Source organism: Telmatherina bonti (genome assembly GCF_933228915.1).
Source record: "Telmatherina bonti genome assembly, chromosome: 22".
Taxonomy (NCBI): domain Eukaryota; kingdom Metazoa; phylum Chordata; class Actinopteri; order Atheriniformes; family Telmatherinidae; genus Telmatherina; species Telmatherina bonti.
The window spans coordinates 11890703-11904315 of NC_136631.1; the positions used below are offsets into that span (position 1 = coordinate 11890703).

The 13613-nt window shown below is 38.8% G+C and overlaps 1 protein-coding gene across 2 annotated transcripts; it reads right to left on the reverse strand.

The window, feature by feature from the left end:
- Window positions 1-3990: 3990 nt before the first annotated feature.
- Window positions 3991-9092, reverse strand: LOC306772923 (protein tyrosine phosphatase type IVA 2-like). 2 transcript variants are annotated; one of them, XM_079262582.1, is made up of 8 exons: window positions 8980-9092; window positions 7052-7186; window positions 6826-6952; window positions 6008-6629; window positions 5841-5933; window positions 5322-5452; window positions 5159-5233; window positions 3991-5003 (listed from the first exon to the last, which is right to left on the reverse strand). In XM_079262582.1, the coding sequence occupies exons 4-8, from the start codon at window positions 6101-6103 to the stop codon at window positions 4892-4894; spliced, it is 507 nt and encodes a 168-aa protein (XP_079118708.1). In that variant the 5' UTR covers window positions 6104-6629; window positions 6826-6952; window positions 7052-7186; window positions 8980-9092; the 3' UTR covers window positions 3991-4891. The 2 variants fall into 2 exon arrangements, with proteins under 2 accessions (XP_079118708.1, XP_079118709.1); XM_079262583.1 differs by lacking the exon at window positions 8980-9092 and adding an exon at window positions 8714-8785.
- Between the last annotated feature and the right edge of the window lie 4521 nt (window positions 9093-13613).

The following is a 13613-nucleotide window of genomic DNA, read 5'->3' on the forward strand; positions in this document are numbered from 1 at the left end:
AAACACTTTTTTTTAAAAAAATAAAAAATTTTAAATTCATGCATGAAAGGATTAAAGAATGTTATAAAAGATGTGAACTTGAATGTAAAAAAAAAAGTATTTTATCTCACAGGTGAAAAAAAAGGATTGAAACATTACTTGTATGGTGAACTAAATGCACTGAAAGACAAATTATCCACTAATCAGGACGAGGTCAGCAACTGGCTGAAATGTATTTGTTTTTAAGGCTAACAGGAGGTTATACACCATACTTCCAAAGCTGTCTCCGTCTCACCTTGTTACCATGGCGCCAGGCTTTTAGCTGCTCTGCTCCAAATACGTGGAACTCCTGTCTACTGTAATGTTGACACTCTTTAAATCTCATCTAAAAAATTATCTGTTCAAACTTGCCTTCAACCTTTAACCCTTAGTCAATTTATCTGTTTAACTGCTGTATTTCTATAGCTTTTTACTGTTTAACACCTTTATTTTGCACTGCATGTGGACTGCTATTTTACTGTTTTATATATATCTTTAATTTGAATTGCAAAGTGACCTTGGATTTCCTGAAAGGTGCTTTAAATAAAAAGCATGATCATCATCGTTATTATCCCATTTTCCTTTTCAGGGAATTCTACCTGCACCTCCATAAAAATCTTTAGACACTGTAGTTTTCCAAAATTAAAACCATTTATGTCTTATTTGCTGTTTATTTGTTGAGGCATTTCAGCTGTTAATAAAAATGGTGAAGATGAATGACTCTGTGGGACTGTACACACACAGCTGTATAGCTTACACAAAACAGAGATGTTCAGCTGACAAATTCAGCAGATTATCACGAGGCAGTCCTGTGCTGACAAGGACGACATGTTTGTCCTCAATGTTCTCATTTTAAAGACACATTTTACAAGCCAGAAAAACATCATCCTTTAACAGCGGTGCTGCCATGTAGCAAAGTTTTTCTATTCTTGATGTGCAGTATTTTCTGCAGCATGCAAGATTATTATTGTGAAGACTTTATTAGATATGCAGTCATTTAACATTAAACAACCTGAATTAAAATGTCCAAGTGCCAAAATGTTGTTTGTAAAGAATTGTGTGAGATCACTACCCTCTAGTGTCCACATGAGTGACAACACTGGGCGTAACCTGCAGACTGAACATGGTTTACTCCCCATCAGTTTATCAGCACGTGCAGATCATGACAGGAAACTCCAACTCAGTGGCATCACTGTCAGTCAAACTCATTTTAACTGTTGTTATTATGGAAAGGTAAAGAAAGAGTGATAGATACACTTGAGTTATCAAATAATAAAGGTTTCAAAGTTCAAATATAATGTACCTCACATTTGACTCCAGAATACTTTGGTGTACAGAGGAGTTCATGTTTGACTCGTGACTATAGAGGTGGGTTAGGGGTTTCCCTGCTGCAACACACCTGACTCAAATCAATGGCTTATTAGCAAGTTTAAGTCATGCTCTGCACCGGTCTGCTAATCAAGTTCGATGTGTGTCTGGTGTGTTGCAGCAGGGAAACTCCAAACCCCTGCAGGACTGCAGCTCTCGCTGACCAGAGTTGACCATTCCTGCTGTAAAAAGTATGCAGGTCTCATGGCAGTGAAAGTTAACCCAAACCACCAGCCCTCCACCCCCATGATCAATGGTTGGTGTAAGGTTTCTGTGCTGATATGCTGTATTTGGTTTTCACTCAGCGTGGTCACTATATCTCCAAACATTTTTGGTATTTTTGTCAGAGGGACATTGTCCTGGAAGTGTTCTGATTTGTTCAGATGCAACTTCATAAACATAAAAGCTGTGCTTTTTTTTTTTCCTCTCCAAGTAAACCCACCCCCAAACAAGCAATACAACAATTACTATTATATAAATAATTTACCGGCACACAATAACCACATTTTGCACCCGTTTATACCCCCACTTTACTTGTAGTACAAGTAAATATTGTACTTTTTTCCCCCCTCAAAGTTGCACTGTGTTGTTAAGAGCTGTGTTGGAGATGTTTAGACACCAGAATGACCCCACTGTCTTTTTCTAATTTTTAACATGCTGTTAACATTCTTGACTTCAACATCAAACATGCTGATAAAGGTCTGCAAGGTGTGTAGCTTTGTGTTTTTTTCCAGATCCTCTGAGAATTCTAGTCTGACCTTTTACATACCTGGGAGGACTGTCGTCAGTGATGTATATTTACAAATAATCTTCATTACTGTAGGATGATAGACTCGATATTGTCTAGTCTTACTAGATCAGGGAGGGGCAGACTGCCAGCGAGCAAACGGTTGTTGCTGATGGGCATCACGTCTTTCTTTCGCAGTGTAGCTTTAAGACCAACATGTAGTGGGAACGTGCCGAAACCTTTTAGTGTTTATGAAGGAGCTCCCAACTACTGATGATCATCTAATCAGGTTCATCTAACTTTCCACACCACTTACATTTTCACTTAATGTTGAATAAAATGACAACATAGTGCTGCACCTTCCAACTGTATATTTTAAGAAGATTTTTAAAAATCTTGTTTAAAACCTTAACATTAAAAAAGAATGCACTTTTTCACTTTACTGGACTGACAAGTCTCAAAATGAGGTTGGGGATGGTTATTTTTGGTTCATCCACTGTGACTCTTTTTTTCAAGGTTAGTTCCTGTGCACGTTGACAGGGCAGTAAATAAAACCAATCAGCCTTCAACCATCCCCTGGTCGCCCACCCCACACGTGATGCTCATTCACACAGCATCACCACAGACAGGCATGCCAACACCGAGGTCACAGAGTTTACATCAGGCTCCACCTCACACATAAATCACTGCAACCTGGAAGAATAAACAGACCAGTACAGAAAAAACGAAATTACAAATACCTACAAAGCACTTTCCACCATTAGAACTGACTTTTTATATTCAACCCTCAGTCAAAACAGGGTTTTATGATGCAAATTAGACAAAATAAAGAACTATTATTTAGAAATCGCTTATTAGGCTTTAAAAGAAGACTGGATGTTTACATGTACACAGCAACAAAATATAATGTCAATGTTTCAGGCATTACCGTCGCATTTCTTTATGTTATATGTTTACACTTCTCACAAATAGTTGGGGATATTTAGCTTTTGATATAATGTCAGAATGAACCTAAAACTCACTACAACCTTTACAGGTGAACTTGCCTTGACTTACCAGGGTCCAAGTCCAGTCCTCAAGTCACTGTGCTTCTTTTAAATGCTTCCCTATTCCAACAGAGCTGAATGAAATGGCTGAACTTTCTCATCCACACGTCTTTGAGCTTGGCAGCCTGGTAACGAGCGCAGGAACGCATATAAATAAAGCTATGCACACGCGCACAAAAATTGTCTAGTGACAGACACCACATCAACACAAAACCAGTGTTAATCCAGTTCTGTTCCTTTCTTTATCCGACATCTTCATCAACAACAATTGTTTCTATAGCGATAATGTTGGGTCCTGGTTGAAGGTTTTGCTCGGTTCGCCGCCATTTCGCTTTGAAAAAACCATGGCACCACTGATCGCTTGCTGGAGCCTTTTAACATCAGTTCTTTTTTACTTACATAGACACATATGAATTCATTATAACTATTGCATTAAAAAGGAACAAAAAACACTTTTTTTTGACAGCACTAAGCACTTTAATTATCCAAGATGGATGATCTTCTCAATCGGATGAACATCTTACAAAGAAACACAGTAAGATCAATAAATTACAAGAACAAGGAGATACGAGGCTCAAGGGAACGGAAAAAAAGACCAAGAGAAAAATCAAAACAGCACAAAGACCAAGAGCGTGTCATGAACACAGCAGCTGATTGAAGACACAGAGCTGGAGAGCGGAAAACGGTGGCCACTGTGCAGCCATGTTGGCTCCACAGCTACATATGTGTTGTGAAAGTAACACACAAAGTATCTGGAGGATTTCCCGATTAATTAGTGATGATAAAAGCTGCATTGTTTTTGTTAAATGCCATCTTATTTTCTAAAACTAACGCGTCTGTTACTGTCATTCAACAGTACATCCTGGAGCGTTATGCAGATTATAACCCAACATTATCTATGCTGAAGAGTCTGCAGGAGGATTAATATCAAACTCGGTTTACTGCCACTCAAATCATCCACTCCCAAACAACACCGTGTATGAAGCGGAAGCAGAGGATGTGATGCTTATTTTAACAGGATAATCCACCAAAACCTTTATGTGTTCCTATATTAAATACATTCACCAGTTTATCTCTGAACACACTGGATCATTTGCATTGCTTCTGGCCAGCGCAGACTGGGTCTGAACTGGGCCAAGTAGGTAAACTCTTAATTTAATACAGCATTGCTTAAAACAGCACCAAACTGAAAACATTTTTTTTAAATTTAGCTGCATTTTTGGACATTTCCTAAACATAAATGTTGCATGTTTTCTAATTTGTCAGAATTGATCACATTCAGCTCAGTGTGGCTGCATTACTCTGTTTTAGCCAATGAGGGGAGGTTGAAATAAATCAGACTCGTCCACTGTGAGGACTGATGTGCAAAAAAACCAACAGGTATCTGAGTGCATGTACTGTTGATTACTTCTTCAGCATTTTTTTTTTTTTTGCGTTTACAGCTTGGAACAACTATGAAGCTGCAGACTACAGAAGACAAATTATTCAACTGTCAAACATACTCGGGTATACGGACGCCAGAGGATTTATAATGTCTGTTTCCAAAGTTAAACCAGAACAACATGAATGTGCAACTGTGAACTGACAGAAAATGCTTTACAGACAATTTACCTTAATATTTGTGGGTTTTTTGCTACAAGTTCAGGTGAGAACAGAAACCAAGGACAGGATGAAGAGGGGAAAAAAAAAAGAACTTAACTCCTTCATTTACTTTCTTTTTTGAAAAAATATCCTACTGTACACAGCAGCTTTGTCCGTTAGCATCTTTGGACCGCAGACATAGTTTAGGCTTGTAGTTCTCCAGATAAAGTAGCTGCTTGGCATTCAACGCGCCTCGACGTTTTCTGACAAACAGGAATAAACAAAGACATAAAAACCAATACAAGAGGAGGTAGGCAGTCAACAATTTTAGGGATTCATGATGATGCTACTAAGAAATCAAACATGATAAAATAATAATAAAAACAGAGGAAAAACAGAATTAAAGCTTTGGACTTACTGTCTTATCAAGTGCACTGCATCTTCATATTCCATCCCACACTCAATCAGAGCCAGCGCCACCAACACCGGAGCTCTGAAGACAAACACCAAGCACATTCAAATATAAAACCAAAATGGCTTTTTGCAGCAAAAACCTGACTGTTCAGTGGTTCCATACTAACCGTCCCAGTCCAGCAACACAGTGCACAGCCACACATGATCCAGGCTCGTCTCGAAACTTAGTTTGCAGCAGATTTAGCCAATCATCAACAATCTGTTCTGGTGGAGCAGAACCATCATCAAATGGCCAATCCTGCAGAGAAGAGAGTTTTTATTCTCTTCATATGTTTGTTGCTAAACTTCACAATTCTGTGAGAAACAAAGGATGAAGAACTTCCTGGTTCCAACATGACCCAAATGATGACAAATATGCTAAGCTAGACCCTCTGCTAATAACCATGAAAACTAGTGTTGAATGTCTTTGTTCTGTGCTTAAAGCTGGATCATCCACATTTAACTGCGATTAGGACCTGGGTTCTGCATTAAGACTTTGTAGGTAAGAAGGCTTAATCCTTAAATAACTGGAATACCATTAAATGCTTTAACTGTCAACCATGATCAGATTAAGTATTTAACTAGAAGTGTTAGTTTTCCAACACTGCTTCAACTGGGAGTAAAGTTACTGTATAAGCAACCCTTACCAGGACTTGTATGCCTTCTTGTTCCACTGGTGTCTTGTCATAAGTAGCAGCACACACTCTCACCAGGGTGTTTACTCCAAACGCCTTTAAATCCTGAACAATAAAACAAAAAATGTTGCCCTTGCTCTTTCAAGAACATAAACTGTGTAAAATATAAGCAGTTCTACCTCAATAAACTTTCCCAGTTGTGCATTAGTGGGATTGTGCGTGATGAGGAATCTCAGACAGTCAAAGGAGATCTCGACTGGAGCCGGCCGGTTCATTTTTAGACCCAAAGAAGTTTGTGAATAAAGACTGAAAGTCTGAAAAGTACTGTGCTTCAGAGAATGGAGTACCAGAGAAGATCTTCAATTATAACTTTTGATTAAAAAAACAAATGCTTCCCCTTAAATATAAGCTACTGATTTCATTAAATGCGAGTTTGGTAAATGAACAAGGACTATACCTACTATAATCTTAACAAAAACAATAATAAAAGATCACTTTTTGGTGAAGAAGTGTGGAAAATGTTCTTGGCAATAAAACAGAAATTGGCTTGCTTAAAGATTTGACTCACTAAAGAAAGAAAACAGTAGAAACAAATCTATGCCTCTTCTCTCTAAAATCTGCTAGTCCATCCAGTGAAGACTTGTACAAACTGGAGTGGAAGAATAAAGGAAAAGGAGGAAAGCAGAGGAGCAGAGAGGAATCTTCCAGACTGCAACCAATTCCTCTCCTTCTCCCCAGGACAGGTCACAGACTGAAGGTTGGCTTGTCCTCATATGGGTTGAGCAAGATGGCGGTAAAGACCTGTGAGGAGATGGTCATTCATTTTATACACCCCATAAAGCAATTTTAACCGTAAGGTTGTTTCTTGAAGTGCAAAAATGATCTTTGTATCTTATGGCTGATTGCACCTGAATCTCTAATGTCACCATGTTTTTGTGTTTTCATTTTTACCAATTACACTCCCCATTAAGACATCCCCGGTCTTTGTGTTACTGACCTGTGTGTGTGAATGGCAGTGATTGTGCCTAGCTGGTGTCCTCCTGTTCACTTGTCCACAATAAGCAGCAGGTGCTGAGCTTGGCAAAACTCCCCTCCAAGCCTCGCAAACGCCATACATGTGCAGCCTGTATGAGACAAACTCATGAGTTGCTAGTGTGAATGTGCAGCGTAGCTGCATCAATCGACTGGACCGCGTAGCAAGGGACACGTGGCTAAATACTCACCGTGATGAGAGCTGATGAGATTGTTCATTGAGCGGACACAGGAAAATGTGACGGCTCTTGGATGTAGACACACCATTGAGGATGCTGCTGCTTTTCTGGGTCCTGGCTGACACAACCCGCTAGCTTAATGCTAACCTGCGGCACAGAAGAAAACATGTTCAATTTGTTCAATTTACGGACTACAGCAGCAGAAATTTAATTGAAGACTGAAGCTGTTCCCCCACAGTTCACAAATCGTTTTGATTCACACTTAGAAGATATTAATAAAGAAAGTATTATAAAAACCATAAAAATCTATCGTTATTCACAGTTTTTGAGTGTTTCAAATAAGACAATAAATTTTAGGGGTAATGAACGCAGTTCTGCACCTCACAACTGCCCCGGCAAAGATTAAAATCATGTGACTTACCAGCTACAACCTTTCACGTCAAAACTCTGCAATGTAGTCCTTATTCATATACCTATGCTTCCCTACTAATCCAAATAAAAATATGACTGATAAATGTGGTCCTTTTAGGGCTGCACAATATTGGAAAAAAACAGACATGCTTTGTGTGTCAGGTACCTTTAAAATGGATGAGAGCATCCACTTGACCTGCAATGTGGCTATTATACGCATATACATTACAGTGACGATGCTCAAACATTATATTGTGCAGCTCTAATTTATTTAAGTACGCAAGCACTCTAAATATGCAGCATATTACCTACAAGGGTGCAAGATTTTTAAAAAAAAAAGTATGTCCCTAACATTCAAATGTTAAATTGTCTATTGACTGGTTAAGGAAAAACATACCTCACCCTCAACAAGCAATTAAAAGGGTGATGCTTTATCAGACTGAAACTGGAGAGGAGTACAAATGGTTGACAATTCTGTCTGGTATCCAGTAACCACACTTTGTAACAGAAGCAAAGTTTATAAAATTCACTATATCAAAGTCAGTTCCTACCATGGCTAACTGGTCACATCAAGTCAACACACTTTGTAATAGTGAAACTCATGATTATAGTATATTCTTTAGTTAAAAAAAAAAAAAAAAAAAGGGGGGGGGTTGGGGGTTGGGGAGCTCTAACTCCATATTTATCCAATTTCTATACAACATAGAGACATTTATACACAGTTTAAAGGTCTCAACTTGAGTTCCTACTGTTGTAAAGACTGCAAATTACCCTTAAACCTGAAATATAGCAACTTAGCCATGTCAACAACTGACCCACTTTTCTGCCACGCTACATATAAATGCCTACGGCGTCATCATTTCCATGCAGGCAACCCAATAACTAATCACAGAAGAGAACAACGTCACTTCGACTTATAATAGACATAATTTCTTAATTTAACAATTAGCTCATTTGGTACAATCACCCACATGTGTCTACTAAACCTACTGAACTTACACATAACCCATCAGGCAAAATACTATAGCTTCGTGGGGCAACGTGTTTAACTCCACCTGTGTTTGCACACTTAAAGATAAAAGGAATATTTTAGATGTTAAATATATTTAGCATACCTGTCAGATACAGATCTTCCACAGCCGTAGTTTTTAACAAGACACGTCCAGATAGCGTCTATGTTCACGTTAGCTAGTGCTAAGTCAACGCTAAATCACCCAGCGAGCCATTTTTAAAATCCACATACACTAAAAGAAAAACACGAACCTTCAGACTTATCAGCACATTGTAGAAATTGTCTCATAAAATTAGCCAGCAGTGCCTTTTTGTCAGCTGGAGCTCCGCCAGCCAGGTCCCGTTAAACGAAGTCAACAAGCGTGTTCCCGTCCCCGGAGCGAGCTAACACTTCCCGGCTAAAGCATCCGCCGGGTGACAGAGGGTACGGTGACCTTGTTGGCGTGGATACTACCAGCTACTCAACTGAAACAGTTAAACGATCGATGTTCAGACATTAGATCAATGCAAACACTCACAAATGCAGTGGTTTCACGGAAAATCCAGACGCTTCTAGAGACAGAGACGAGTCTGCGAGAGAGACATGTTGAACACAAATGTTGAGCTAGCCAAAAGACTCATGTCGACTTCCGGTTACGTGGTTTACAAAAATAAAACTGAGTTGCAAATTTCCTGTTTTATTCGACATAGAAAATTTGCCCTCGATTATTTTATATGCTCGTATTCAGCTATAGACATATAAAAAAAAAAATCCTTCCCAGAGTTGGGATCCAATATTATTGAAGACCGTTTTAACCGAGAATGTAAAAAAAATGAAACAACAACAGGGCCGGATTAAAAGCGCAGAGGCCCCTGGGCCCAGAGTGTCCCAGAGGCCCCCCTTCGCCACAGCAACATCGTGAAAATTGTGAATGATACACTGTGAAACGACATTTCAAACATCTCTCAGCAAGTGGTACCAATAGCAATACACTGGACACTGTGGTGTAACTATCTGACTTTTATGTAAGTTTTGTTTCATGTTGTTGTTCCATTGCTGGTACATGGCCTGTCGGCCTCATGTGGGCCCCAAGTGAGCACGGCCCCTGGGCCTGTGCCCATAATGCCCATTAGATAATCCGGCCTTGGCAACCAGGCAGATTTGGTGGGGGGTTCCAATGTGTTTCCAGGCCAGCTGTGAGATATAATCTCAGCAGTGTTTCCTGGGTCTTCCCGGGGTCTTTTCTCACAGGGATGTGCCTGAAACACCTTACCATGGAGGCGTCCAGGAGGCATACTAACCAGATGCCCGAGCCACCTCATATGGCTCCTGCTCGATGCGCAGGAGCAGCAACTCTAACCCCTTCGTGGTGACCGAGCTTCTCGCCCTATCTCTATGGCAGAGCTCGGCCACCTGGAGGAAATTAATTTCCGCTTCCGACAAACGCCCAATGATCCTGGATTGGTGATAAAGGGCAGCCTTTGTGGAGTCGAAAACCTCACTGGAAACAAATCAGATTTACTGCCAGCAATGCAGTACAAACTCTGACAATTGACACACATCAGGCTTAATTAGGAGACTTGTGCTGACATGAAACTCTGCTAGTTACTCCTTGATTTGAGTCAGGTGTGTTACATCTGGTAAAAATTTAATCTCTGGCAGTTTGTTCCACTTGATTGCAGAATAACTGCTAAACTCTCCATATTTAGTTTGTTTAGTACACAAAATAGTACATGAAATAAATTTTACTTTCATATTTTAAATGTAACACGATTATTAAAAAGAAGGAAAAAGGGGGATTAAAAATGACCTTCCAATCAATACAGAAGATTTCATATTAGGCCTCATTATGCCCAACAAAAATTTAAAAAAGAACGAACTCCAAATCTGATGTTGAAGTCACTGATGCTTTCTGTTGTTTTCTAACAAGCAGCAGTACTTCTACACTTTCCAAAAGTATTTTAAGTTAGTAGTAACTTAGTTTTGTTTTGTTTTGTTTTTTTAACAAATCAATAAAAAAAAATTAAAAAAAACATCTTGAAAAGTTTAAATGCATTTAAAAAACTGAAATCATACATACCAACTGGATGTGCAGTCAGTGTTTCAGTCACATATAGTCATGTATGAGCTATTCACTTCTTTCCTTTCCCAACATTTTCACAATTTTGACACATTTTGTTTATATTTTGAAGTCCCACATTCCTATTTTGTATATAAATTGACTTAACACTAATTTTCAACTGTACTTTAGTTTTTATTAAGCTAGTTTCTGGTAAACTGTTGCAATACATTTGCTTTAATTTGCTGTAAATCTGACTTTCATCTGAGCACATCTGCATGACTCACTGTAGCCACACACATAGGGTGTGGCACCATTTTCCTTGCCCATAACTCTCTCTCCAACGCACAAAGACATACACACATGTAGAAATGCACACAGAGGAATTCATTTTCATAAGATCTCTTCCCATTCACAATAGTGTATGAGCCTGTTTTCTTTTTTTCCTTATTTATAAGGTGTCATGTTACATGTTTTGTAGGTAGCTGACTCCCTCCTTGCGTCCTACAAACTAACAAGACAGGACATGCAAAGCCTCTGTGTTCATGTGTGTGTGCCGTATGATGTAGCAAGAATCTGGTTTGGCCGGATTTAGAAGAAAGGACAGGGAGGAAGAAACAAATGAAAGAAATAGTAGCAAGAGAGTTTTTCTCTTGACTTCGTTGTCCTTCAGTGTGGTTATTCATCTTCTTTTTCTGGTGTCTCCATACTTGGTATTCGAGTGGCATTTCAGCACCAGGTAAGGTTTTGTTTGTTTGGCTTGAATGAGTTTAGCTGTCTCTTAAAGTTAAGACGGGCTGATAAACAAAGAGCCTGTGGCCAGAACTGTTTAAAATTTTCCACAAGCTGAGCTACAGAACTTTGTTTTCTTACCAGTAGGGACACAAGTCAGGGAAGCAGATTAGGAAACCATTTTATAACGTAAAATGAAGCAGACATTTCCTTTTGCTTTGAGTAAGATACAAATATATCACGTGTAAGAAGGCACTTAATCATCTAGTCAAGAAGAATTGGTATTTTCAACTTAAACTTCAAACATAGATGTGTGGGAATTGTGCTATACTTAAAAGCTCAAACTTTCCACGTAACTTCTAAATTGTGATACTTTCCATCAATACAACATATTCACCAGTCCGTCACTTAATATTGTGTAGCACCTTCCTACAACAAACATAACATCCTGAAAATGTCTTATAGGATTTAAGTGTAACCATAATAAATCCTACCCATGTGTGACTGGATTCAGACCTTTTATATACTGTTTCAGATTCAGACTGGTGGCAAGTCAGATCTTTGAACTCCTTGTTGTTACCATTCCTGAACATTTTTTGTTGTTTAGTATGAACTATGGCCCTGAATGAGGCTACAACTAAACCAGCTCCCACAAGGGTGTGTATGTAGCCTGGAACAGTGATTAAGTAGGCGATGTCTGTTGTAGCAGCATCCTGAATGCCAGGACTAAATATCGATGTCTTCCCTGGATTACCATTTTGAAATAGTGCCTTTTAAAGACACCTTAACCCTTCATAAATGGCCATCATTGGTACCAACCATCCAGAAACATCTTTGAATACCTGCCATTTTGGAGACGACTTGGTCTTAAGTCTTAATTTTCATAATATGGGTTTTAAAAAGCTACACAAACTGGTTTTAAATACCATTCTGATCTCCTTTTTTACAGGGTGAGATCACTTTAATTATTTTATGGAACACATTGAAGAACAATTGATGCATTTGCAGGAATTTGCAGTGTGCATTGCATTAGTGGATGACTGTAGGCTTAATTGATGTTTGGGGAAATGGCAAGAATCAGTCATGCAATGAGACACTTACATTTGACTGCCTGGTGTCTGCTTGAAAATGTATACTTCAGTCTTTTGTAGCATCATCCCAATCAGTGTCCACCACACCAAGCCCTGATGACTAGTTGCTGTCTTGACATGAATGTTCTTCTTCTCACTTGGAAATGTAGAAACAGATAGTCCAATAGATTTGACTGAAGGGTGTGAATCTGATTTGCAAAGCCAAAGCCATTTACATCATCTCCATCTCTTTCCCAGCTAACTAAATAAGTGACATTTCACATGCTTCCAGATACTTCCATCCCCTTTGACAGCAGCAACTTTTATTTTATTTTTATTTAACCTTTATTTCCCATTGAGGTTAAGAACCTCTTTCTCAAGGGAGTCCTGGCCAAGAGGCAGCAAGAGTTACAGGCAATTTACATGTTATCACTTAAACAGAACAAATAATTAAAAGCAATTACAACTAAAGGAGGATATCTCAAAATCTCTAACTCTGGACTTGAAGCGGTTCAAAGAAATAAGTGCAACTGTACTGAGATGATGAAGGCTATTTACATGACCTGTTAATGATTTTAATGTTGTGCCAGATTGAGGTTTTCTGCAATAACTTTTATACTATTATAAACTTACTTTAAGAAGAGAAGTATTTCAATAAAGAAATGTGGAAAAGTCTTACAATAATTGACCTAGGATGTGGGTCAGTACCCATAAGTCAGGTCAGAGGTGTAGCGAAAGGGTAATGAAGTTATCTTGAAAGTGAGCAACTAACTGGTGAGAGTTCATACAGAACTGAATGCGTTAACTTAGAAAGATCCTCAGCGCTGAGCGGCTGTTGTTTTCTGAAATCTAAATATTTTACTCTTTTCTAAACACAGTTAACTTATGCTGCACCAGACACATAACAGGCCCGAGGAAAATGTTCCAGAACCCACATGGATCTCATTTTTGGAGATTTTGGAGGGAACAACACACCATCAAGGCTTTGACTTTTGCTACTGTGCCCACAAAGTTCCTTCTTGTTACTCCAACACCCCAATACAACATACCCTCCATCAGTTCATTGAGCTTATGAAGATTTACTTCAGCTTACAGAGAAATCTAACTTGTTGAATGTTTTATATTTGGCTGCAGTAAAACAGTAGAAGACTCCCCTCTTTTTAATTATTTTGTGTGTTTTTTTTAAAAGTGAAAATCAGAGTCTAGTGTATGAGAAAAAGAAGATTGAAAAGTTTATCTCTATACCAGTGGAAACTATGAGCAGAAAACCAGAAAGCTCTCTGCAGATACACTCCATACACAAAGCGGCAG